Source organism: Epinephelus moara, chromosome 5 (genome assembly GCF_006386435.1).
Source record: "Epinephelus moara isolate mb chromosome 5, YSFRI_EMoa_1.0, whole genome shotgun sequence".
Lineage (NCBI taxonomy): Eukaryota > Metazoa > Chordata > Actinopteri > Perciformes > Serranidae > Epinephelus > Epinephelus moara.
In genome coordinates, this window is record NC_065510.1 from 3447345 (window position 1) to 3474093 (window position 26749).

Sequence of the window (26749 nt, forward strand, 5' to 3'; positions counted from 1 at the left end):
GTGGGCACACTCATACCAGTCAGCGAGTCAATTAAGAGTCATCAATTTATGATTTAAAAAAAGTTGATTTTTAAAAGATTATTGTATCATTTCTTCATTTTTAAAATATTGTGATTCGTTGGATTCGTCACGTTTCCAACCGCTTTTCCCCACTCAGCGACACACCCGCTGAGGACAAAACTCTGGTTATTGNTGATTAATATTTTATCGTGGACTTTTTATCGCGATAATATAATAACACAAGTTTTTGGTATTGTTACATCGCTGGTGATACGTTAATATTGGTTTAACTATAACTTACTGAATTATGGATGCAGTTGTACTGATTGCTTTAGAGATCTTGTTTATCAGGTGCAGATGTTACTTGGCTGTGGGTCCTGTCCACCTCTGGATGTTATAAGGACAGTGTCTTTTCTCACCTTTTATATACTGCAATAATTGTAATGTTGATTTTAAAACGTTTTTTTAATCTGCAGAAATTATATTCTTTTACATTTTATACTAATTTACTTTTTTAACTTTCTTTCATTGTAATTTTATTTTGTTTATGTAAATCACTTCTGATGGCTATTCGGCCTGTGTTTGAATACTATAATAACCAGATAATTTTTTTTTCCAAACAAGTCCATGACAGGTTGGTACATAAGTCCAGCTGTGAGTCCTCAGCCTCGTTCATAAAAGACAGAAAATGTTTATATATGTCAGTGACTTAAACAGATGCTGTAAAGTGAATAAAAACATATTTTTGTGATAAATAAAACTGCAATTAAATCCTGTGCAGAAAAAGAAACTGTTTGTGGAAGTGTTTTATTTTGAAACAAGTCGTAAGTGCTGTATCGTAGGCAATTGGTCTTGCTTGTGTTTCTTGAAGATGTCCTTTCCCTCAAAATCACAGAGGATTTCACAGGTTTGGTGTGTTTCCCTCCTGTGGCCAGTAGATGTCAGTGTGACGGCACACATCACTGGGAGGAGAGTTTGTTAAAGACACGCACACACTTCTCAACTTTGTTATCTGATTGAGCAACAACTGCAGGAGAGAGAAAATACAAGAATAACACGACAAGTTTAGAACATCACAGGACGAACAGTGAGCTGAATTGTGGACTGACAGTGAGATTGTTGCAGAGCTGTAGACAGACTGTTGTCTTCAGCTGAGCCTATTATATATTCTTACATGTGAGATTGACGTCTTTGTGTGAAACCTGTTCTGGTGGCTGAAAAAAAAGAAGATAAAGAAAGTTTAAAAAAAAAAAAAAAAAAAAGCCTCCCTCATAATTAAACTCACCTTGTGCCAAATGTCTGAAACGATACTCGTGACTGAACCCAAAGGGGGAAACACATTGTCACAAACAGAGCTGCTGTAAGAGGCGGAGCAACACTGAAGGGAGGAGGAGGAGAGCTTAAACGTCACATTCCTGAAATGAAACTCAGTGTTGGTCAGTGTGACAGCAGAGCTGCAGCCCAGATGAGTCTGTGTGTTTCTGTCTGAAGAAACATTAAAGTGAGTTCATCAGGTGTTTCCTCAACAACTGACTCAAATACTGGTGAGTACAGCTGATCATATTTACTGTGTTTCAACAACCAGCATCAACACTAAACTTACAGCTCCAATCAAACAGGAAGTTACACTCTTTTCATTTCATAATGACACTCGTCAGATCAACATCTCAGTGAAGTGAGACATAACTATGGAATTCCAAACGTTGTTCCTCAGTATTGTAGTGATCATACTTTGATATTTTCATACAAATAATTAGAAGTTTTGTATGTAACTTTCAGAAAATCTGCTATTAGTGACACCTGTGAGGCCATTCCCCCTTGTTTCCATGTACGTATGTGTAAGGAGATGAGTCAACAGGAAGTCCATTCGTTCCTATGGGAATCTCTGTGATATCCAATGTGCCTGCGAAATTTGAAACTCCTCCCCTCCGTAGAGCCCAGTCTCATTCCTAAATCGGTGAAATCCAGCGCTTGGGCAGTGATCTGCAGTGTCACTGAAAAGGACATCCTTTAACGGTGGCATGATACACAGCCATTATAGTTTAACAGTGCCCGACGGTGTCCAGGAGAAACACAGCGGGACAAGGACAAAAGTTAAGGCGGCGAAAGTCCAAGTGGGGAGGGCAGAAGGGGTGGTGGATGGGTCCAACAAACACCAACTTTCACCTGAGAGAGCGGTGTTAGCGTCTCGTAAGATGGTAAAGCCAAACCCTATTCTTTTTACCTAAACCCAACCACGTGCATTCACAGTTTTGTACCGATGCTGTGCTTTTATTTTGAAAGAGGCTGTATGTAAATGTTAAATTTCCTGTAAAAACAAAGTGTATTTTGAAAACAGACCATGCATGTAACAGGCAGAACTTGACACACTGTCCCAGAACGTCAACAACAAACACACCCAGGGTACCTTGCATGTCGTATGTGGACGTGGAAAGTCCATGAGCAAACGTCAATATGTGACACGGTCGAAGTGAGAACATGTTGCTCCACAGTAAGTCGGTCCTGAAATTGCCGCAAGTATGTTAAAAAGAATGTAACTTTTGCTGTCGATTTCGGAGAGACCGTACGATAGTGTGCTAGCTTAGCTAACAGTCTGCTAACTAGCTAACAGGCTATTTACTTCTGTTCAGTTGCCTGTTGATTGTCGAGTGACAATTGTCGGAATTTCCTCAGGTGTTCAACAGTCTCTGCTTTTCTCACCACTGAGTCAAAATGCAGCACCCAGTTCAGGCCCTCAGTGATGTGGACATGGATATTAAGCTGGGCGTAAGTCCTTTGCTGCTTCTTTCCAAAGTCCACTATCATCTCCTTATATTTCCTGACATTCATGAATAAGTTGTTGTCCTGAAACCAGCGGGTTAGGTTCTCTACTTCTTACAGGTAGGCCTTTTCAATGTTATCTTTGATCAGGCCAACTACAGCTGTGTCGTCAGTAAACTTGATGATAGTACTGGAGTTGGAAGTGGCTACACAGTCGTGTGCACAGGGAGTACAGCAGGGGACTCAAAACGCAGCCCTGGGGTGTTCCATTGCTCTCATTACCTCCTTTGGATTTTACCAGAAAATTTGGCCAGAGTCTCTGCACGTTTTCATACCTGTCCTGTTTGGTTTAGTTCAATCGAACTCAAGTTGGTTTGCCCCCTAAGTGTGGTTCATTTGGGCAGGTGTGAACACAGCAATCGCACTCGGGTGCGCACCAAACAAACTGACCGAGAACTTCTTGAAGAGGTGGTCTCAGTCCGGTTACAAACATTGTGGTGAGAAGGTGTTCCTACCTGGATCCGAACCAACTGCAGTCACATGACACATTGTTTGGGTTAAACATGAGCATGTTACAGTCCTGGAGGATTATTAATGTGCACCTCCTCCTGTACTGCCTTAATATGCACATTCAGCACATCCAATGCATCAAAACATTGTTTTCTAGTTGGAGCCGCGCCTCGTTTTCAAACTGTATGGTTTGACTAAAATGAACAATGACAGCAATATAGTCCACGATGAGCAGCGCTAAAATCAACCTGCATAGTTGTCCCTCCATTGTGACATTAGAAAGTGTCACATTTATCTTGCAAGTGTACTCTTCTTCAACGTTTGCTTTACTTCCTGGATTTTTCCCACATGGAAATTCTGACCAATCAAGAGCAGCTTTCTCACACAAGGCATTTGATCTTGTCCTCTTGTAAATGCTGCCGTGAGAACACGAACCAACTCTAGGCAATTATACAACTTTGGAACAACATGAGTCCCTGATTCAGACCAAAGGAGACCACTCTAGGGCTGACAGCAGCCTCTATTCATAGAAGTCAGTTGAGGGGCTGTTATAGGCAACTGAGAAAGTGGGAAAAGTTACGTCACAATCGTTTACCCATTGGCAATTAAAAACGATTAATAGGTGTAAAACGTTGCATACAGGATGTTTAATATATGTGTAACAAAACATTTAATAATACTCTGACTTTTGTTCTCAGTGTGTAGATATGGCTGCTGTCAGCTGTCTACTGTCTGAAGATCAGTTTCGGTGCTCCATCTGTCTAGATGTGTTCACTGATCCTGTCACCACACCATGTGGACACAACTTCTGCAAAAACTGCATCACTGCACACTGGAATACTAACTACAAGTGCCAGTGTCCCCTGTGCAAAGAGGTGTTTGCAAAAAAACCTCATCTGAAGGTCAACACTTTGTTCTCTGGGATGGTCGCTCAGTTCAGACAGTCAATTCAACAGAAAGCCAGCAGCAGCAGCTCAAAGCAACAAGTGTCCAAACCAGGAAACGTTTCCTGTGACGTCTGCACTGGAACCAAACTGAAGGCCCTGAAGTCCTGCCTGGTGTGTCTGGTCTCCTACTGTGAGACTCACCTGGAGCCTCATCTGACAATGTCAGGCCTGAAGAGACATCAGCTGATCGACCCTGTGGAGAACCTGGAAGTCAGGATGTGTACGAAGCACGATAAACCTCTGGAGCTGTTCTGTAAGACCGACCAGATGTGTGTCTGCACACACTGTCCGGCATTAGATCACAAGACACATGAGTTTGTTCCTCTGAAAGATGAATATGAAGAAAAGAAGATCGAGCTGGGGAAGACAGAGGCTGAAATTCAGCAGATGATCCAGAAGAGACGACTGAAGATTCAAGAGATCAAACAGTCACTGAAGCGTGGTAAGGAAAATGCGCATATGGAGGTAGCAGAAGGTGTTCAGGTCTTTACTGCTCTGAAGAAGACTGTTGAGAGAGGCCTGAATGAGCTCATCAAAACGATAGAAGAGAAGCAGAAAACGACACAGAAACAGGCTGAAGGCTTCATCAAAGAGCTGGAACAGGAAATCTCTGAGCTGACAAAGAGAAGGACTGAGGTGGAGCAGGTCTCACTCTCTGAAGACCACCTTTATCTTCTCCAAAGCTTCCCATTCCTAATAGCTGCTCCACCTACCAAAGACTGGACAGGGGTCAGTGTCCCACCACCATCATATGAGGGGACTGTGGTGAGAGCTTTGGTTCAGCTTGAGGAGACACTCAGTGAACAGATGAAGAAGCTGCTCGCTGAGTCTGAGCTGAAGAGGGTCCAGCAGTATGCAGTGGATGTGACTCTTGATCCTGATACAGCACACCCTGAACTCGTCCTGTCTCGTGATGGGAAAAAAGTAAAACATGGTGATGTGAAGAAAAATCTCCCAGACTACCCGAAGAGATTTTCTCATTATAATTTTGTTTTAGGAAGGCAGAGTTTCTCTTCAGGCAGATTTTACTTTCAGGTTGAGGTTAAAGGGAAGCCTAAATGGAATTTAGGAGTGGCCAGAGAGTCAATCTACAGGAAGGGACTGATCAAAATGACACCTGAGGAAGGTTATTGGACGATATGGTTGAGAAATGGAAATGAGTACAAGGCTTTTGCCAACCCTCCAGTCCATCTCTCTCTGAAGTCTCAGCCTCAGAAGGTGGGGGTGTTTGTGGATTATGAGGAGGGTCTGGTCTCCTTTTATGACGTAGATGCTGCAGCTCTTATCTACTCCTTTACTGGCTGCTCCTTCACTGAGAAACTCTTCCCATTCTTCAGTCCCTGTACCAATGATAGTGGCAATAACGCCACCCCTCTGACCATCTCTCCTGTCAATCAAACTACCTGATCTTTTCTGTATGATCAGCATGATCTATTATACAAATGTTGTGTGGATGATGTGGATGTTACTTGGCTGTGGGTATAATTCTCTTAATATCTATAGTTTACAAGTGGGACCAAGTCATTGTTTTACAAGTCACAAGTAAGTCTCATGTCTTGGCAATCAATTCCCAAGTCAAGACTGAAGAGTTAACAAGTCTAGACTGACAAGTCCCACATCAAGTCCTGAGTCCCCAACCTTGAGTTTCAAGTTCTTACGAAGTCATAATGTGCTTTTCACTAAATGGAATGCCATCTTAACAACAGAGTAAGGGGCCGTACACATGCCGTGTATTTTGCACCCTCAAATTCATTGCTTTAATGTAGACATGAAGCAGGCGTGTTCAAACATCAGAGCAACGCTGATGCAGCACGTACGTGTGTCTAAGCGTCTGTTTTTCAGGGCACTATGGCTGCACCTTGAGATAGTTCAACTTTTGGAAGACAGCAGCGTGCACCGCATGTCATGTGACGAGAAATAACCAATCACAGCCAACAGATATCTTTCCCTTCTTCCTTAAATATCAGTCTGTGATAAATGTGGAGAAGTTGATCATTTTACTGCAGAGCTACCCAGAGCTTTACATCGGTCCCACAGACAACAGGCTGATACATTTATAAGCAGCGCCTGGACGCCTGGAAGAAGATCAGCTCTGCACTCACGATTTCAGGTGAATAAGCTGTGATAACGGTGCTTATTAAGGTTGCTTAGCAACCCCAGATGCAACCTGCTGCTGCACTCTTGAAAACTGGTACAGAAAAGGCACAAAAGTAGCACCCAGTGCCTGACCTCGCGTTTTCCAGGTGGTTAAAGATGTGGCATGTGTATGGCCCCTAAGGGCTCATTTATGCTCAGCATTAGTTACAAAGAGAAAGAGGGACGAACTCCTGTACATACTCTACGTTCATTTCGTCCATATTCGTGCACGTTTTCTGAAAGCTTACAGATACATACGAAACAGAGAAGAACCATCGGATTGTAGAGGCAGTGTGGCATAGTTCAAGATACAACCATAAGAGCCGACTTAGAAATTTAGGTAATGGCAGAACGGAACAAATCATTAATAAAGTGAAAAGAATTCTCCATCCACATGTTGGTGTATATATAATGGCCGCACAGACCACCGTCATCCAACATGGCCTCTGTTTAAAGGTACAATTTACGAATTCTTCCATTGTCGCCTCGTTATAGTTATGTGAAACATTTGACTCTGCCCTCTATTGCCATCTATGGGCTGTATCTATACCAACATAAAGAACACATTAAAGGATGAGGGTAGTGACATTTATGTTTAAAATGGATGTCTATCTTCGTATGTAAAGGAAGTATATAATGTTACCAAGGCATTAGCTTGCTACCTAGGATAGTATTAGCCTCACAGTCTTTGCGCAGCTTCAAATACCGAACAAAGTTAGTCTGTTATTTTAAACCAGCATGTTTTGCAGACTGTAATTAATTTTTTGTTCACAACCGCAAAGTTTTTGCACAAGAACAAAATTATCATTGGTATAATTTTTCTCATTCTTAGCTCTTCGTGTTTCTCATCTTCTGCATGATTGGATGCTGTCGGATCATTTGGGAAATCAAGTGTGGACTCTCTGGGAATGAATAGCGTTAATGTTAGTTGATTGAGGAAATGAAGGGACATTAACTGATTTGTGGCAGATAATTTAAATAAAACAAAATTTAAATCTTTGACCTTGGGGGAAGGTATCAAGTATTTTCAAGCCAAAAGGTTCAAGTCCAAGCGAAGTCCTGAGTCATTGGTGATATAGTCAAAGTCGTGTTACAAGTATTTTTTGATTTGGTCAAGTCGAATCTAAAGTCATTAAATTTGTGACTCAAGTCTTAATAATAATAATAATAATAATAATAATAATAATAGTATTTATTTATAAAGAGAAACAGAAAAGATATATGAAGTGCTTTATATGTCAACAGCTAAAACAGACAAGACATGAAAACAACTTTTAAAAGAACTGATAAAATCACTGGTACATAAACTGTGCAATGTAGCTAACGTAGCTAGCATGCTACTTTTAGCTGATCCCTGACAGCTAGAAACATACGATCCATCGTCTGTTTATGTAAACAAAAAACATGTTTTCTTGTGGTGTCCTTTCTAAAATAAGCAGTGGTGAGAGTTTCTATATTCTGTTCTGATCAAGAAGTAAGACAGCGTTAGCTAGCTAGTTAAAAAGTTGTCTGTTACTTCTGCATTAAATTATATTATATGTGGACGTCTCCACAAATATTAACCAGGGACAATAAGACAAATCCATGTTTGACAACTGTTAGTTTTTACACTTCCTTATGATGATGAATTATTTTTCACCACATCAGTAATGCAGTTCATGTAAACCAAACACACTCTCCTGAATATTGAGATTACAATTAACTGGAGACAAAACTTTATTTTCTACTACAGCGTCCCGTTCTGTATTCCTGTTCTGACATCCAACGGCACAAGAGACATTTTAATTCCGGGTATGTCGACTGTTTCTCTCCGATGTCCGCTGTTTTTCTGCCACCAGAATGTGCACTGCTGCAACTGCTGTGATGTAAGTGTGACGTCCTCTCAAAACTGGTCTGTAAGTTAACAACCATGTGCCTTCACAACAAATAAAAAATATTTTTATAGAGAATGAGCTGCTTGGTGTAAATTCATATGAGGACAATGCTTATTTTTAAAAAGACTTTAAGCCTGTATAAGATATGTTTTTTCACCATTTATACTGTTTCACTTTTTGACCTTTGACTTTTTATTTTGTAATTATTTTATTTTTTGATGTTTTATGTTAATCACTTTTGACGGCTGTTTGGCCTGTGTTTGAATACCATAATTACCAGATAACAGTGGTTAAAAAGGTTTCCTGACATTTTGGTTTAAATGTCCAGCTCTCTGTCCTTAGCCTCGTCCTAAAGACAGAAAATGTTGATATATATGACTAAAACAGATGCTGTAAAGTGAATGAAAACATATTTTTGTGATTAATAAAACTGCAGTAAAATACTGCAGAAGAAGAAACTGTTTGTGGAAGTATTTTATTTTGAAACTGGAGTCTTTTTCACAGGTTTAATGTGTTTCCCTCCTGTGGCCACCAGATGTCAGCATAACAGCACAAATCAGAGGGAGGAGAGTTTGTTAAAGACACGCACACACCTCTCAACTTTCTCGTCTGACTGAGCAGCAACTACAGGAGAGAAGAAAACATAAGAAATAAATGTAAAGGCAACATTACAGGATGAACAGTGAGCTGAAATCTGCAGTGAGATTTAGGGCTGTCCCAACTAAGAATTTTCCTAGTCGACTAATAGTCGTCATTTAGGGCCATTAGTCAACTAGTTGCCCAAAGTTTAAACAACAATATTAATTTCATTATTTTTGTTACTATTGGGGATCATGCATTGAAAAATATAATTTGTCTTTTGGTGTTACTCAGGGAACTTGTCTCGGTCCACTCCTTTTTTCTCTGTATATCCTCTAAGGCTGCCTCTGACAAAGAATTTTCCTAGTTGACCATTAGTCGTCATTTAGGGCCATCAGTCGACTAGTCGCCTCCATGTTTACGATATTAATTTAATTATTAGATTATATATTTTGGACGGGGCAACACGATGGTTTGATTTCAATGTCTGAGAAAGAATAAGGGCGTGCGGAGCACAACCTAATGTGGGGTTCATTGCCATAAGGACTTTTTATGTGGTTACACAGGGTCGATCCTTACGTGCTTCCGGCCTGTTGACCACAATACTGCCAAACAGTGACCCGCGAAATTCCACAGAGTTTGGGTGACACATTCTTACTCTGACCTCGTCACATATTGATGTTTGTGTTTCCATGTTTTCCACATATGACGTCCAAGGTACCCAGGGTGTGTTGGTTGTTGATGTTCTGGGACGCCGTGTCAACTTCAGCCTGTTACAGGCATTGTCTGTTTTCAAAATACACTTCTGTTTACACAGGAAACTTAACGTTTACATAGCGTCTCTTTCAAAATAAAAGCACTGCATTGATGTTTTTTTTTTTCCTTTAACAACACACACGGTTGGGTTTAGGAAAAAAGAACAGGTTTTGGCTTTCAAATCTTGCGGGACACAAACATCGCTCTCTTGGGGAAAGTCGGTGTTTGTTGAACCCATTGACCCCTCCCTCCTGCCCTCCCCACTCGGACACCTTAACTTTCGTCCTTGTCCCGCCGCGTTTCCCTCTGACACCGCTGGACGCCATTAAACTATGACAGCAACAGGATGTATATCATGCCAACGTTAAAGGACGCATTTTTTGTTGGTTTCTGATGCCACATCACTGCTCAAGTGCCAGATTTTTTTGACTTTGGAGTGAGACCATGCTCGGTTGGACGTTTTTCAGCTAAATTCGGAAACAAAGAGTGCTTTCTGCCGACATATGTTAATTTCTTTGTCATAGTTGCTTTTTTCGATCACTGAGCTATCTGTGTAAGTCACCAAATCCAACCATATATCATCTTAATATCTATATTGTTGCCTAAAACATAGCACTGTCTCAAACTATGTAACCAACTCCAAGCAGCTGTTAGCTAGGCTTGATGGAATTTCAGTTTCAGTTTATTTAGAGTGTAAAATCACCGTGGTAGAAACATGGTCTCAATACACTTTACAGAATCAATTACAATAAAAACGATCAAGGGAAAGAGTAGACAGCCAAATAAGCAAAAACACACAAAAAGACAAAGGAAAAACAAACAAGGATATAACAATTAGAAAACTCAAATTTCTTCAAAACATTGGGTAAAAAGGTGTGTTGGCTGGTGGATGAGCCACACCTGAATCCAGTTCTCTCATTAAGCCACTGGGTCTATATAGAAGGCTGGATGTATCAGTTCCAGTCTCTCTCTGCTCTTGGCTAACAGGGTTTGTGGGTTGTCTTGTTATGGTAGTTTAGTGGAGCGGCATGGCTCAGTATTTTTCTAGAATCATTCAATTTTGTGATAAAAGCACCAAATTTGGCAGATGTGTTGACAAATATATTTAGAACAAATCTGGATACTGGGGCATCAGAAACTCGCAGGCAATTGAATCCTACCTGCCCATGGACCCGTCCCGTTAATTGGATCCACTCCAAAATGTAATGGCTCCTGAGTTGGCCCATGCTACATGCCTCCACCAAGGTTTGGGAAAATCGGTTGGACAGTTTTCATGTAATCCTCATCCGAAAAATGAATGGAAGTGGATAGGCGGCCACGTGTGGGCGGCCCGTGGACACGCCCCGAGTTGGATCAACACCAAAATTTAATGTATTTTAAGTTGGCATGTGCTATAGCCCTCCACCGAATTTTTTGAAAATCAGTCTGGCAGTTTTTGTATAATTCTACTAACAAACAAATAAATTGGGCAGCATAGCTAAAAAATTGTTCATTTTTGCGATAAAAGCACCAAATTTTGTACATTTATAGCTTAATATACTGGAATACAACACTTAGGTCACCCCCAAGCTGCTATTACCATGTTTTCAGCACCACAAATATAATTTAGAGACCAGTTAAAGTGAAAAATATGTTTCATTCTGATGTAGGACAATAGTAAATTAAAGACATCCAACACAATGGTGAGATTTATAGTTATTCATGAGGCCATTTAACAATGTTTAGTGAACATACTTAACAATTACACTGTAACAGTTTGAACATATGATATCTAACTAGTGCAGCCATCTGCAGCAATGTGGAACCTTAATAACAGAGCTGTTTTTACAACGATGCCTTGAATGTTATGAGAAAAGAAGAAAGAAAGGGGAAAAACATTCATAGGTCACAGTGTCATTGTCACTATAATCAGGAGGCCAAGAAATTGGTAGTGGATTATTTTTCTACAAATACCCAGCATTGATATCTCCATGCAGTTTCTTCACTTACACTGCTCTGTGCTCTCTAGGGTTCAGATATCCTGAATTAATTGAACTAAATCTATTTTCAAAATGCACATGAGAAAAAGTTTAAAATCTACAGAGGATAATATGCATTCAACGTGGAGATAAAAAACTAAATAAAAAAATGATTGACAGTTACACCGCCCTTCCAGAATAAGGCGTACATACGTCTAAAATGGCAGCTCTCCAGCTCTGATTTTTTTTTCTTTTTTTTTTTTTTTCGTATTAGAAATTGCCGTTATATTATTTGGCACTATGAATGCTTCATATCCAGGTCAATTCACACACTTGTGAGTAAAGCATATAAGAGGAGAGGAGAGGGCTCCGTCTGATCTCTTCATAAACTAAAGTTATGTTATTTTGTGCGACGGACGCTTCATATAATAACATAACAATATACTATTTATCGTGTTATATGGTGAAACGTTTCACCGAATACCGTGATGACTTATATTGTTATAATGTGAGACTTACTTAAATTCAGGAATAATGTAAATGCATAGGTTGGAGGCACACACCTTTTTGATTGTTTTAATATATGTTATGTGATTTTACCATATATGAGTTGGTTGTTAATATATTTTTGTTCAATAAATGTCATTTGTTTTAAAGATTATACTTTTATTATGTTCAATAAAATTATATTTTCCTGAATCTTGAGACACATCTTATGTAAGCTAGACGGACATTTCACCTGCTCATTACTGTGCACACATGTACTGTATGTACTTAGTCCTACAGAGCCCTTCTGCTGTCAGTATACATAGAAACATCCCAGCAGGCTGTGCTTTGCAAGCATACAAAAAAGTTTTGCACCTTTTTTTTCGTGTGTGTGCTTCACCTCCGCTGCTACAACTCCATCCTAGGGGAAACACTGGATGATATCGTGTGACTTTGAAGAAAAAGACTCCAGTTTCAAAATAAAACACTTCCACAAACAGTTTCTTCTTCTACACAGGATTTTACTGCAGTTTTATTCATTACAAAATATGTTTTCATTCACTTTACAGCATCTGTTTTAGTCACTGATGTATATCAACATTTTCTGTCTTTAGGAACGAGGCTGAGGACTCAGAGCTGGACTTATGTACCAACCTGTCACAGACTTGTTTGGAAAACTTAAAAAAAAACTAAAAAAAATAATCTGGTTATTATAGTATTCAAACACAGGCCGAACAGCCATTCACATATTTAAACCAACCTATAATGTTAGAAAGCCTTTTAAATCAATGTTATCTGGTAATTATGGTTTCAAACAACTATCAAAAGTGATTTACATAAAACATCAAAAATAATAATAACAAAAGAAATGAAAAGAACGCCAAAAAATAAAACAGTATAAATTGTGAAAGAATATAATAAAGCCCAATTTCAGTTGAGTAAACAAGTCTCTCTCAAAATAAATCAAAATGTGTCTGTTACCATAAAAAAGGTGAATAAAGACATTGTCCATATTATCATCTACAGAGATCAACAGAATTAAACTCACAGAAAAATAATGTCCACACCAAGTCAGTATGATTTCATAAAGGCAGACTACAATATCAGTACAACTGCATCCATAGACCTGTAAATTAAAAACTAAAAGCAACATTAATTATCACTACATCAATGAGTACAACCAATACCAGTAAACAAATATATTTTCTCTTTAACAAGCCTCACATTTAAAAACAAATCCACCCTTTATACCTTTATAGTGGTTCCCAACTGGTCCAGTAACCGGGTCCAGATTTCTGCTTAGCCATTAGTTCACTGTCCACATTTTAATATATTCAGCATCAAACTTGTGTTTGGACATGTGGTCACGCTCATTTGTGTCAAGTAGCTGTCTGTCTGTTACTCACTCTACAGCAGGAAACAGCACTTCAAAATAAAAGCTGTATGCCAGAAATTCACTTTAAAATAAAGTCAGTTTTTTAACTAACTTTACACGTTTGCAAGTCCTTTAACCTCAGCATGATACGAGGCTGGTTGCAATTATAGTTTAACAGCGCCGGTGGGACAAGGATGAAAAGGTAAGGCAGCAAAAGTCTGACTAGGGTGGGTGGAAGGGGTAGTGGATGGGTCCAACTTTCACCCGAGAGAGCGGTGTTTGTGTCATGTAAGATTTTAAAGCCAAATCCTGTTCTTCTTTTTGTAAACCTAACCATGTGTGTTTGTTGTTGAAGAAAAAAAACAACATCAATTTGCAGTGTTGTACCGAGGTAGTGCTTCTATTTTGAAAGGGTAAGTTTCCTGTAAAAACGGGTCTATTTTGAAAACAGACAATGCATGTAACAGGCAGAACTTGACATGGTGTCCCAGAATGTCAACAACCAACACACCCAGAGTACCAGGGTTGTATTTTTTTGAGTAACACAGCCCCCGCAAATGGCCCACTCTGCAAACTTCACCCAACGGCATGCTACATCTCACTTCAGCTCTACACAGCTAACATGAGCTAAGAAATGGCGTCCGAGAACTGAAACAAATGGCCGACACCCACTATAACACTGAGTCCACACATGCTGTTTCAATTACCTACATTCTGCAGTGGCCGCTCGGCGAAGACTGACTGTCACCTGGCGCCCTGTAGCAACTCAAATTCAGCCAGAGCGAGACAAAGTGTCCTAAATTTTGCAGGCAGAGCGATGCTCTAACATGCCAAACAACCAGAATTTGTACATAAGATGGAAACTTAAGCTGTGAAATAAAAGGGTTGGTTGTTTAAACTGCAGAGAGGTCAGCTAACTGTTCCCTGGCTATAGACCCTCACAATGACATCACCTTGTTAGCTGGAGGCAAAAATCAACATGCCACAGGGCTGTAGGCTACATAGGAGTCTTAAAAAGTGGTCTTCTTGTGTTAGTGGGAGCCAGAACAGAAGGAGTCATGGCTCAAAATTTTCATTTGATTGTATACCAGATGCAAAGGTTGCTTTGTAGCATCAGTTACAGCTAGCTAGCTATGTTTGCTGGCTGACTTACTGATTTCACTAGAAAATACTATCTGAGTGGATATTAGCTAGCTTGCCAAATTACTTTCCAAACTAATGTGATCCATGATACTTGATTATGTTAGTCAAGAGCAATGCAGGGGCAGCCATGGTTAGCCATCTAGGGTACATTGTGGCATCAGCTGATTAAATAAGACTAAGTACCATGGAGCAAATGGTCCAACTGAACTGATAATGACATTTTTCTGAATATGATTGCAATTTATTATCAAGTATTCTGTCAACATGATGACAGTCAACCATGGTTGGTCTCATGCTTGTTACTGTTTTGGCTGATGCCCAGGTGCTGGCTTGTGGCTACAGAGTTTGCACACTGGAGCATGGACAACAGGATGCTGATTGCAGTTCACTCAACGGCCTCAGAGTGAGGTGTCACTAAAAAAAGGATTTTGTGACAGCCACATACAGAACCTTAAATGAGTTTATGTATCGTTTCCAATGCTTTACTATTTCATAAATTGCTGATCTTAAAAAAATGATCAGACAGTTTAATTGACAGGTAAGATGATCAGAGATGCAGAATTTTTACCACCATTATTAGCGCAGGGGCCAAAGTATGGGAAGACAGAATTTTTACCACCATTATTAGCGCAGGGGCCAAAGTATGGGAAGAGTTTCCCAGTGAAGGAGCAGCCAGTAAAGGAGTAGATAAGAGCTGCAGCATCTACGTCATAAAAGGAGACCACACCCTCCTCATAATCCACAAACACCCCCACCTTCTGAGGACGAGACTTCAGAGAGAGACGGACTGTAGGAACAGCGAGAGCGATGTACTCATTTCCCTTTATCATCCATACAGTCCAGTAACCATCCTGGGGAGTCAGTGGGACGTCTCCCTTCCTGTTGACCGACTCTCTGGCCACTCCCAAAGCCCATTCAGTCTTTTCTTTAACCTGAACCTCAAAGTAAGATCTGCCTGAAGAGAAACTCTGCTTTCCTAAGACACAAATATAACGGGAAAATCTCTCTGGGTTGTCTGGGAGATTCGTCTTCACATCACCATGTTTCACTTGTTTCCCATCACGGGACAGGATGAGATAGGGATTTGCTGTTTCAGGATCAAGAGTCACATCTGAGATAGGGATTTGCTGTTTCAGGATCAAGAGTCACATCCACTGCATACTGCTGGACCCTCTTCAGCTCAGGCTCAGCAACCAGCCTCTTCATCTCTTTATTGAGTGTCTCCACCAGCTGAGACACAGCTCTCACCACAGTTGACTCATATAAAGGTGGACAGACGGTGACCCCTGTCCAGTCCTTGGAGAGTCGAGCAGCTTTCAGGGACTGGACACCCTGGAGCAGTTGGAGGTGGTCTTCAGAGTGTGAGAGCTGCTTCACCTCAGTGCTTCTTTTCTTCAGCTCAGAGATTTCCTGTTCCAGCTCTTTGATGAATCCTTCAGCCTGTTTCTGTGTCATTCTCTTCTTCTCTTCTGTTGTTTTGATGAGCTCATTCAGGCCTCTCTCAACAGACTCCTTCAGAGCAGTGAAGACCTGAACACCTTCTGCTTTCACCCTGTCTGCATCTTTCTCACTGAGGTCAACTGAGTGTTTGATCTCCTGAATCTTCAGTTGTCTCTTCTGGATCATCTGCTGAATTTCAGCCTCTGTCTTCCCCAGCTCAGCCTTCTGGTTTTTATATTCGTCCCTCAGAGGAACAACATGATGTGTCTTGTGGTCTGAAACAGGGCAGAGCATGCAGACACATGTCTGGTCGGTCTTGCAGAACAGCTCCAGAGGTTTATCGTGCTTCTTGCATATCCTGTCTTCCAGGTTCTCCACAGGGTTGATAAGCGGATGTCTTTNTATTCTTCCCTCAGAGGAACAACATGATGTGTCTTGTGGTATTCTTCCCTCAGAGGAACAACATGATGTGTCTTGTGGTCTGAAACATGGCAGAGCATGCAGACACTTGTCTGGTCGGTCTTACAGAACAGCTCCAGAGGTTTATCGTGCTTCTTGCATATCCTGTCTTCCAGGTTCTCCACAGGGTTGATAAGCGGATGTCTTTTCAGGCCTGACATTTTCAGATGAGGCTCCAGGTGAGTCTCACAGTAGGAGACCAGACACACCAGGCAGGACCTCAGGGCCTTCAGTTTGGTTCCAGTGCAGATGTCACAGGGAACTTCTCCTGGTTTGGGCACTTGCTGCTTTGAGCTGCTGCTGCTGGCTTTCTGTTGAGTTGACTGTCTGAACTGAGTGACCATCCCAGAGAACAGAGTGTTGACGTGCAGCTCAGGTCTTGTGGTAAAAGTCTTTTTGCACATGGGACACTGGTAATGGTCATTAGTATTCCAGTGTTGAGTGATGCAGTTTTTGCAGAAGTTGTGTCCACATGATGTGCTGACAGGATCAGTAAAGACATCCAGACAGATGAAGCACCGAAACTGATCTTCGGATAGCAGAAAGCTGGCAGTAGACATAGCTACACACTGGGAACAAAATAATAATGATATTGCTTTTAATTTATACACACCTTTCCAAGCACTCAAGGACACCTAACAAGACAGTGATGTATCCGTAGATCATAAACCAAACAATTCAGTAATATACAATGATAAGTTAGTAAAATAACTAGACCGAAATCCAAATAGGTATAAAAATTAAGTATAAACTCATCATCATAAAGTCATCATCAATGCATGTCTCAGTATGTGTGTCACCATTACATCAGACCGGATATGCCAGTTTGGAAAGGTGTGTTTTCAGACCAGATTTGAAAGTAGAAAGGGAGTCAATATTTTGAATGTCATAAGGGAGAGACTTTCAAAGGCGGGAGACAGAACGGTTGAAGGCTCTAGAACCCAAGAGTTAATTTCTGAGAGGTAAATCTTTTATTAAAGTTAAGAGGCCCATAAACATCAGTGTATAACTATGAGAATGATGTCAGGCACTAAGAAAAGGCTGGAAGGCAGAACGTACCTCGTAAAGCAAGGAATGGCAAGAATGTTCAAGTACCAACCTCCATGTTATTTAGAGTGAAAGAGAACAGAGACATTTTGCTCACAGTAATTTGGATTATCCCATGACTACTCAATATAAGGTCAGGAAGTCTGACATGCACTTAAATGAAGTGTCCTTTTGACAAGTGTCAGTATGAACAGAAAAGATGATTTTTTCTCACTGAATACAGTCAAAGTTTTGTGTCAACAGACAATCGACTGGATCATAGAAAATGTTGTCTTCTTCACTCACCAGTGTTTGCAGAGATTCTAGCGGGTTGTTGACGAAGACTTTCTGAATAGTCCAATTTTTCTAAGGACAGAAACACAGAGACTTGTTGCAGCTGCAGCTCTTCTGTCTTTCTGGCAGTACTTTAGCTTCATTTCAGGAATGTGACGTTGACACTGTCCTGTTTTTCCAGTTCTGCCCCTTCTCACACTGCAGCTCTGTTAGAGAGAGCGTAAAGAGAGCATAAATGAGTCAGAAGTTACCATTGCTCCAGCGCTGCCAGGGAACATACTCTATGTATTCATTACTGACTATTACGTTACTACACCTTACTTGTGTAGGCTGATGCTGAAGTTAGCCTCGCCCTGGTTCCCTTGATAAAAAGTCTATGGGATTTTTCCATTGGACTTTGGATTACTGTCGAAAATAAGCTCTGTGGCGAACAAATGTTTATAATATTTATACATTTTGTTCAGCAAGGATTTTTGAAGCATATGTAGCCTTTCAGGAGAGACACAAGGGCTTCAATAAAGATGCCACAACAGCCATTGTGGGTCATACGCATGACATTTATTTGATTATGACTAAAACTCTAAAAACACCAGCAAAGAAGAAGAAGAGGACAGACAGTCGTACTACGGTTGGGGCACCAACCACTCACTGCTGGGACACTGGGAGTATACTACATATTCAAAGAAACCAAAACTCAACACATTTCAAATAAAACACCACACAATTAACAATGTGCCACCACAAACCACACCACCATCTAAAGTGAACTCCCAGCGTCAACCACACTGGGGAATGGAGGGCCCCACCAACCGCCGCACTAGAAACAGCAGAAGACAGAGTATTAAAACTCTAAACAGTTTAAATCCTACACTAAACAGTAAAACAATACAATCAATAAAAATAAAATACGTAATACTAAAATAAAATAAACGGCAGCCAGCGCTTTGCCTGGAAACAAACAAAGCACAGTTAATTTACTTGGTCAGACACGAGAGGTTTAAAATGCTGGTTGTTTTACATACCTCTGTGCTGTGTGACACTCAAGTTAGACCTAAAAACATGGTAGACCCACAATTAAAATCATTAAAATACAAATACCTCGGGGTGGAAGCACCCCTACTTTACCCTAACAATTAAAATACTAACATAACTATAAAACAACGTTAAAAGTCCACCCTACCAGAGTCAGAGGGAATCAAGCAGTCACAGTCACAGTGAGCACACACAGTTTGAAGAGTGCTGCTGCAGTCACACCTGCTGCCAGTCAGTCCCTCCTATCCCCTCTGATTGGCCTCTAGCCTCTGTTCTCTGCAGGGTCCTTATGACCTACTGCTACACATAAATGAAATTGCCAGAAGTAAAAGCTAACCTTAGGCTATAAACAAACTACAGGGGAAGGGAACTGGTGATGCTGACTCTATGTAATATCTGGGTTTTAGGAATCATTACTGGGGCACTCTATTGGTCTATAATCTATTGGCTATGTCTGTGCCAACACCAAGGACGCATGGAGGTACGAGGGCGGAGATGTTTACAACATTTGAAACAGACGTATCTATTTTCATACCTAAAGGGAGCATAAATGATGTTAAGTTCACATTGCAGCAGCACTGCAGGGTATGTGCCGGGTAAAGTACTATTTATTACTGAATACGAACCATGGTAATGACCATGGTCAATTCATTGATCAGCATTCCTAGCATCCAACCAGACTATATGGGTTTCATCTTGATAGGAAAAAGTGAGGTAAAAAATTAGCTTGTGAACTTAAAATCAGGCCTTAAAGTAAGTTAAGATTGTTGTTGAGCTATGAAGGAAATGTTACTGTCTCTTGATACTGTTATGGACTGACTTCTTTTGGTAAAACCGTATGTTCTGTTCTCGGCTCTGAATAAAGGAGTGAAAATTCTCAGCTCCAGCTCTGATTTTCTCCCTAAAGATTTAAACAGTCTTTAACCATTTGTATGTCACTACAGCTGTGTCTAAACTTCAACAACAGAGCTGCAGTGTGAGAAGGGGCAGAACTGGAAAAACAGGACAGTGTCAACGTCACATTCCTGAAATGAAGCTAAAGGATTGCCAGAAAGACAGAAGAGCTGCAGCTGCAACAAGTCTCTGTGTTTCTGTCCTTATAAAAATTGGACTATTCAGAAAGTCTTTCTCAACAACCCGCTAGAATCTCTGCAAACACTGGTGAGTGAAGAAGATAACATTTTCTATGATCCGATCGGTCTATTGACACAAAACTTTGACTGTATTCAGTGAGAAAAAATCATATTTTCTGTTCATACTGACACTTGTCAAAAGGACAATTCATTTAAGTGCATGTCAGACTACCTGACCTTATATTGAGTAGTCATGGGATAAATTACCAAAATTTCTGTGAGCAAAATGTCTGTTCTCTTTCACTCTAAATAACATGGAGGTTGGTACTTGAACATTCTTGCCATTTCTTGCTTTACTGGTTGTGTTGTGCCTTCCAGCCTTTTCTTAGTGCCTGACATCATTCTTATAGTTATACACTGATGTTTATGAGCCTCTTAATTTTCATGAAAGATTTACTTTTTTATGAATTGACTCTTATTCCCAGTGTGTAGCTATGTCTACTGCCAGCTTTGTGCTGTTCGAAGATCAGTTTCGGTGCTCCATCTGTCTGGATGTGTTCACTGATCCTGTCAGCACATCATGTGGACACAACTTCTGCAAAAACTGCATCACTCAACACTGGAGTACTAATGACCATTACCAGTGCCCCTTGTGTAAAGAGACTTTTACAAAAAGACCTGAACTGCATGTCAACACTTTGTTCTCTGAGATGGTCGCTCAGTTCAGACAGTCAGCTCAACAGAAAGCCAGCAGCAGCAGCTCACAGCAACAAGCTGCCAAACCAGGAGAAGTTCCCTGTGACGTCTGCACTGGAACCAAACTGAAGGCCCTGAAGTCCTGCCTGGTGTGTCTGGCCTCCTACTGTGAGACTCACCTGGAGCCTCATCTGACAGCTTCTGGCCTGAAAAGACATCAGCTGATCGACCCTGTGGAGAACCTGGAAGACAGGATATGCAAGAAGCACGATAAACCTCTGGAGCTGTTCTGCAAGACCGACCAGACATGTGTCTGTACACTCTGCCCTGTTTCAGACCACAGGATGCATGATGTTGTTCCTCTGAGGGACGAATACAAAAAAAAGAAGGCTGAGCTGGGGAAGACAGAGGCTGAAATTCAGCAGATGATCCTCAAGAGACAACTGAAGATTAAGGAGATCAAACGCTCAGTTGACCTCAGTGAGAAAGATGCAGACAGAGAGATAGCAGAAGGTGTTCAGGTCTTCACTGCTCTGAAGGAGTCTGTTGAGAGAGGCCTGAATGAGCTCATCAAAGCGATAGAGGGGAAGCAGAGGAGGACACAGAAACAGGCTGAAGGCTTCATCAAAGAGCTGGAACGGGAAATCTCTGAGCTTAAGAGGAGAAAAACTGAGGTGAAGCAGCTCTCACACTCTGAAGACCACCTCCAACTGCTCCAGTGTATCCAGTCCCTGAAAGCTGCTCGACTCTCCAAGGACTGGACAGAGGTCAGCGTCTGTCCACCTTTATATGAGGGAACTGTGGTGAGAGCTGTGTCTCAGCTGGTGGAGACACTCAATAAAGAGATGAAGAGGCTGGTTGCTGAGCCTGAAATGAAGAGGGTCCAGCAGTATGCAGTGGATGTGACTCTTGATCCTGAAACAGCAAATCCCTATCTCATCCTGTCCCGTGATGGGAAACAAGTGAAACATGGTGATGTAAAGAAACATCTCTCAGACAGCCCAAAGAGATTTTCCCGTTATATTTGTGTCTTAGGAAAGCAGAGTTTCTCTTCAGGCAGATCTTACTTTGAGGTTCAGGTTAAAGAAAAGACTGGCTGGGCTTTGGGAGTGGCCAGAGAGTCGGTCAACAGGAAGGGAGACGTCCCACTGACTCCCCAGGATGGTTACTGGACTGTATGGTTGATCAAGGCAAATGAGTACATCGCTCTTGCTGGTCCTACAGTCCGTCTGTCTCTGAAGTCTCATCCTCAGAAGGTGGGGGTGTTTGTGGATTATGAGGAAGGTGTGGTCTCCTTTTATGACGTAGATGTTGCAGCTCTTATCTACTCCTTTACTGGCTGCGCCTTCACTGAGAAACTCTTCCCATACTTTGGCCCCTGTGCTAATAATGGTGGTAAAAACTCTGCACCTCTGATCATCTTACCTGTCAATCAAACTGGCTGATCATTTTTTTAAGACCAGCAAGTCATTGACTAGTGAAGCATTGGCAACGATACATATTGCTGTACTCATAGAAAGCTCTGTACATAACTGTCACAAATTATCAGTGACACTTCTTTCTGAGGCTGGTAAGGGAACTGCAGTCAGCATCTTGTTGCTTGCACTCTGTAGCCGCAGGGGAACACCTGGGCATCAGCCAAACATGACCACAAAGACTGACCATCACCATGTTGACTGAATGCTGGGAAAAACATTACAATCATATTTAGAATAACATTACAATCTGCTATGTTCTTCTATTTCATTTGGACCATTGGCTCCACGATACTATCTTGCTGTTTGCAAATCAGCTAGTGCGATGACGCAACCTAGATGGCTAACCTTAAGATACCGTTAGCTCTTTGGTCGCCCCTGCATCGCTCTTGGCTAGTAGAAAGCGCTTCATACAATTACATAATTTATTGTTGGCTAAATCAGTATTATCTGTCATACAAAAGTCAGTATGTTGAATCACGTTAGCTGGGGAAATAATTCAGTAAGCTAGCTAACTGACGTATCCACTCAGATAGTAGCAATACCATTAGCAAGTGAGCCAGCAAAGGCAGCGAGCTAGCTGTAGCTAAGCTATACTGTTTTGATCTGGTATTGGTTGCTTCATAAGATCAGCTGATAAAGTCTCTTGCAAATGGCAAGATAGCTAATTTACAGCCGGATCAGTCCTGGAGTCTGGATTAAAAAATGACGTTAATCACTAAAGACAGTGTTTTTGCTATGTTAGCTGGCTAGAAATTCTCCCGCATTGGCAAGCAAGCTATAATTAGCCTACACTAGCCAGCTTAAACCAGAATATCAGAATGTATTTCACATGTCAGTGATTCCTGTAATGACAGGATATCTTTTTCCTCACCAGGGGGAAACAGAAATTATGATACTGAGCACTGAATTTGATGGATTTACTGTTTATCAGACAACAAACGAGACGAATTAGCTAGCTAGAACAGCCCACTGACCCTCCGCTTCACAACCTGCTGCTAAGATGGCAGCTCAGACCTCAGCCGCTTTAGCAACTTCAATTCAGCCACTGCAAAACCAGGTGGCCGGCTGCGGCTGAGTGGCTTACTTCCACCAGCCGAGCTGACTACTTCCAGTTTAGCGCTTCGTTAAATGAATAAGGAATTAAACGATTCAATAGCGTCGCTCTTCTAGACTTTCCAATGTTATCGGACAGAGTGGATCAAATCCTGATAATGAAATGAATCCTTTTGTGGGGGCTACGTCGCTCAAAAAATGCACCCACTGATTATGTCTTTTTCACCAAGTAAGTCAACGGGGAAAAAGTTTTGATGGCCTCAGGGCGTCATGTGAGGGACCCGGCTGTTGTAATTCCATGATGAAAATTGGCTTCAGAGCCCAGCGCACTTCCTGGAGGTCTGGAGGCAAAGCACGGAAACACGTATAATATCACATCCTTTAGATTTTCCCGTTAAAATTCGTCCTGAGTCTTTTACATAGAAATCAGTCCACAGGCTGTTAGAGGCAGCCGAAAGAGAGGGGGCAGGTCTTTGTTACAACTGGTTCACCCATTGGAAATAAAAAACAATAAATACATGTGTAAAGTTACATACGGTGCCTTTAAATTCATCTTTGCATTTTAGTGTAAATATATACGAGGCAAAGTCTTCATGCCACAGTATGACACAGCAGGAAATACTGGTTGAAAGCAGTGGGCTTGCCGGACTGGGCGGACTCGGGTTTTTTGAACGAGACCGGTCGAGACCACCACTGATGCTTTTTGTCCGTGCTTTACTGATAAGAGTGAAAAAGACCATCTCAAAAACAGCTAATAACTTCAAATCACTGGTAGCATAAAGATTTCCCCCAGCTGCTACCTGCCCGGTGTCAGTGTGAGTGACTGACCCCCTGCACACAGAGGATGGAGACGGCAGGAGGAGAGGCTGTGTGAACTCTAAGATTTGTTTCATTGTGCTCTGCAACAACAGAGCAGTTATTGTTTTTGTTGTTATATTTATTTAAAAGCAAACTTAAATACAAAAAACTCACATTTGATGTTTTTTATGATTTTCCTTTGATATATATGGTCTTGGTCTTGTCTTGGTCTCGGTAATGTCTTGGTCTCATTTGGTGCGGTCTTGACTACAACACTATGTGTCAGTCAGTTTGTTAAAAAACTGACTTTATTTTAAAGTGAATTTTCAGCATACAGCTTTTATTTTGAAGTGCTGTTTCCTGCTGTAGAGTGAGTAACAGACAGACAGCTACTTGACACAAATGAGCGTGACCACATGTCCAAACACAAGTATGATGCTGAATATATTAAACTATGTGGGCAGTGAACTAATGGCTAAGCAGAAATCTGGACCTGGTTACTGGACCAGTTGGGAAACACTATAAAGGTATAAAGGGTGGATTTGTTTTTAAATGTGAGGCTTGTAAAGGGAAACTATATTTGTTTACTGGTATTGACTGTACTCACTGATGTAATGATAATTAATGTTGCTTTTAGTTTTTAATTTACAGGTCTATGGATGCAGTTGTACTGATATTGTAGTTTGCCTTTATGAGATCATACTGACTTGGTGTGGACATTATTTTTCTCTGGGTTTAATTCTGTTGATCTCTGTCCAAACCCTTTTTTTCTTCCAAAACCCAGCCATGTACGTGAATTTGCGGTGTTGTACCAACGTAGCACTTTTATTTTGAAAGAGACTGTACATTTCCTGTGAAAACAGAAGTGTATTTTGAAAACAGACAATGCATGTAACAGGCTGAAGTTGACACGGCGTCCCAGAACGTCAACAACCAACACACCCAGGGTACCTTGGACGTCGACGTTTCAGTAAAATAAACTGCTAAGCTAACATGAAAATGTTTTTATTTGTATGTGAGATCTAAACAGCTAACAAACATTTTTTTTTGTTTGTTTGTTTTTGTATATTTGTACCTGTCTCTTAGTCTGAAGCACTGTTTTCACTGTGTTGTCACTGTGTTGTCACTGTGTTGTCACTGTCTTATATCTTTGTCCTAAGGGTTGTCTGTGTGAAAGCAGCCGACTCACCTAATCTAACTGCAAACCAAATCTACCAACGGGTACTAATAAAGTTACCTTACCTTACATTACCTCAAGTGGGTAGCCAACAATGCGGTTTTATACGTCCAAAGAACTTGTATAAAAATAAACTGCTTTGCAACCAGACCAGGCCTCTAATTGAGACTGGCCTTTATTTGTCAAAATGTGTAGCTACACCAGGCCAGTAAAAGAGACGTAAAAGAGTGTTTAATTGGAACAAGGCTTTTAACCAAAGTTTTATGGTAAGTACATTTACAAAGGTATTGTACTTTAGCACAGATTCAAGGTGTTTTACTCGGGTATTTACGTTTTATGCAACCTCCTCCGCCTCAGAGGTAAATATCGTACTTTTTGCTGCTGCACTACATTTGTTTGACAGCTTTAGTTACTTCCTGTCCAGTGAAAACCATGTATCTCCAGATGTGCTGATGTTGACTGTTTGTGTTAAACTGAAGGATGAAGTGTTCCTTTATGGTGTGAGAAAATTCTCCTTCTTAAGCTCAATAAACTCTTTAAACCCTTTTGGATCAGATGGAAAAGTCGTCGGCACAAAGCTGAAAACAGGCTGTTTTCTGACTTTTTAAGAGATACGTGGTTCTCACAGGACAGCCACGCTACAAACATATGATGATCTCATAAACCATGATGCATCGCTGCTGATTAAACCACCCAACAGAATATGAAGGAGCTAAAATGATCTGGAAGGAATATTAATCCAAAGGAAAAAATATCAAAATTTGAATGTGAATATTTGCTGGTTTTCTGGGTCTTTTATGATCTTACCTTTTGGTTTTTGACTTATTATAAATCATAAAAGTCTTTTCTTCTGATATTTTATAAAACAAAAATTAATCGATAATGAAAATAATCACGAGTTGCACCATTTTAACTTTTATTCTGTAATACATCTTTATAGCTGTTGTTGGGTTTAGAACATTTAAGTAACATCACATGGATGATTAATGCTCAGTTTTTTAGGCTACAGTTATTCAGTCATCTGGTTATTGAGTTTTAATGTCTGATATACATTTGTAGTTATTCATTCACTCAATTACTGCTTGAGTGAGGAAAGTCCTCACATCACCGTATAACAGTTTGTTTCACTGTTTCAGAGGGTGCACAAATATATATGTTGGTATATTTTTTACTTTAAAGGTAGTTAAAAGGGAAAATCTCTAATTTACAAGCGTATGTAATTCAATTGAATCTGATGTAATGACAGCAATATTCTCCAGATCTCCAGATTGTACATGTAAGATTTGTTTTTGTTTTGCGTGATTACCAAAAAATAATAAATCTTGAATAAACTAGAAGTCTGAAATCTTGTAGTTTTCTTACTTTTTTTTTTTTTTACAAAAATAAATAAACTTAAAGGATATACACAAGTATGTAAAAAGGTGTCATATAAATATTAAAAATTAAAAAAAAACACCAATGACCAGCACTAAAGATAAAATAAAAATAAAACCTCTACTAATCACGTGTCATAAGTCGTAAACTGTAAGTAGTGCAAATAAATAAATAAATACTGAAAGAACATACGGACTAGATGATGTAAAAAAACAAACAAACAAACAAACAAAAAACAATTTCTCAATTAATTCTTGAGGTAAATTTATCAAGCAAAAAAGCTAAAAAATGCTGAAAGTCATACAAACGATATTAAAACAAATAT

At 40.5% G+C, this 26749-nt stretch overlaps 3 protein-coding genes across 3 annotated transcripts; 2 read left to right on the forward strand and 1 right to left on the reverse strand.

Annotated features, from left to right (window-relative positions):
- Window positions 1-1399: 1399 nt before the first annotated feature.
- On the forward strand, window positions 1400-8685 carry LOC126389830 (E3 ubiquitin-protein ligase TRIM21-like). Its single transcript, XM_050043763.1, has 2 exons — window positions 1400-1544; window positions 3969-8685. The coding sequence occupies exon 2, from the start codon at window positions 3978-3980 to the stop codon at window positions 5622-5624; it is 1647 nt and encodes a 548-aa protein (XP_049899720.1). The 5' UTR covers window positions 1400-1544; window positions 3969-3977; the 3' UTR covers window positions 5625-8685.
- A 3828-nt stretch (window positions 8686-12513) lies between these two features.
- Window positions 12514-18917, reverse strand: LOC126389881 (E3 ubiquitin-protein ligase TRIM21-like). The gene is made up of 5 exons (XM_050043838.1): window positions 18065-18917; window positions 17756-17949; window positions 16566-16992; window positions 15636-16359; window positions 12514-15595 (listed from the first exon to the last, which is right to left on the reverse strand). Exons 3-5 carry the CDS (start codon window positions 16981-16983, stop codon window positions 15052-15054), a joined length of 1686 nt encoding a protein of 561 aa, XP_049899795.1. The 5' UTR covers window positions 16984-16992; window positions 17756-17949; window positions 18065-18917; the 3' UTR covers window positions 12514-15051.
- A 929-nt stretch (window positions 18918-19846) lies between these two features.
- Window positions 19847-26376, forward strand: LOC126389831 (E3 ubiquitin-protein ligase TRIM21-like). Its single transcript, XM_050043764.1, has 2 exons — window positions 19847-19936; window positions 20334-26376. Exon 2 carries the CDS (start codon window positions 20343-20345, stop codon window positions 21987-21989), a length of 1647 nt encoding a protein of 548 aa, XP_049899721.1. The 5' UTR covers window positions 19847-19936; window positions 20334-20342; the 3' UTR covers window positions 21990-26376.
- Window positions 26377-26749: the final 373 nt, after the last annotated feature.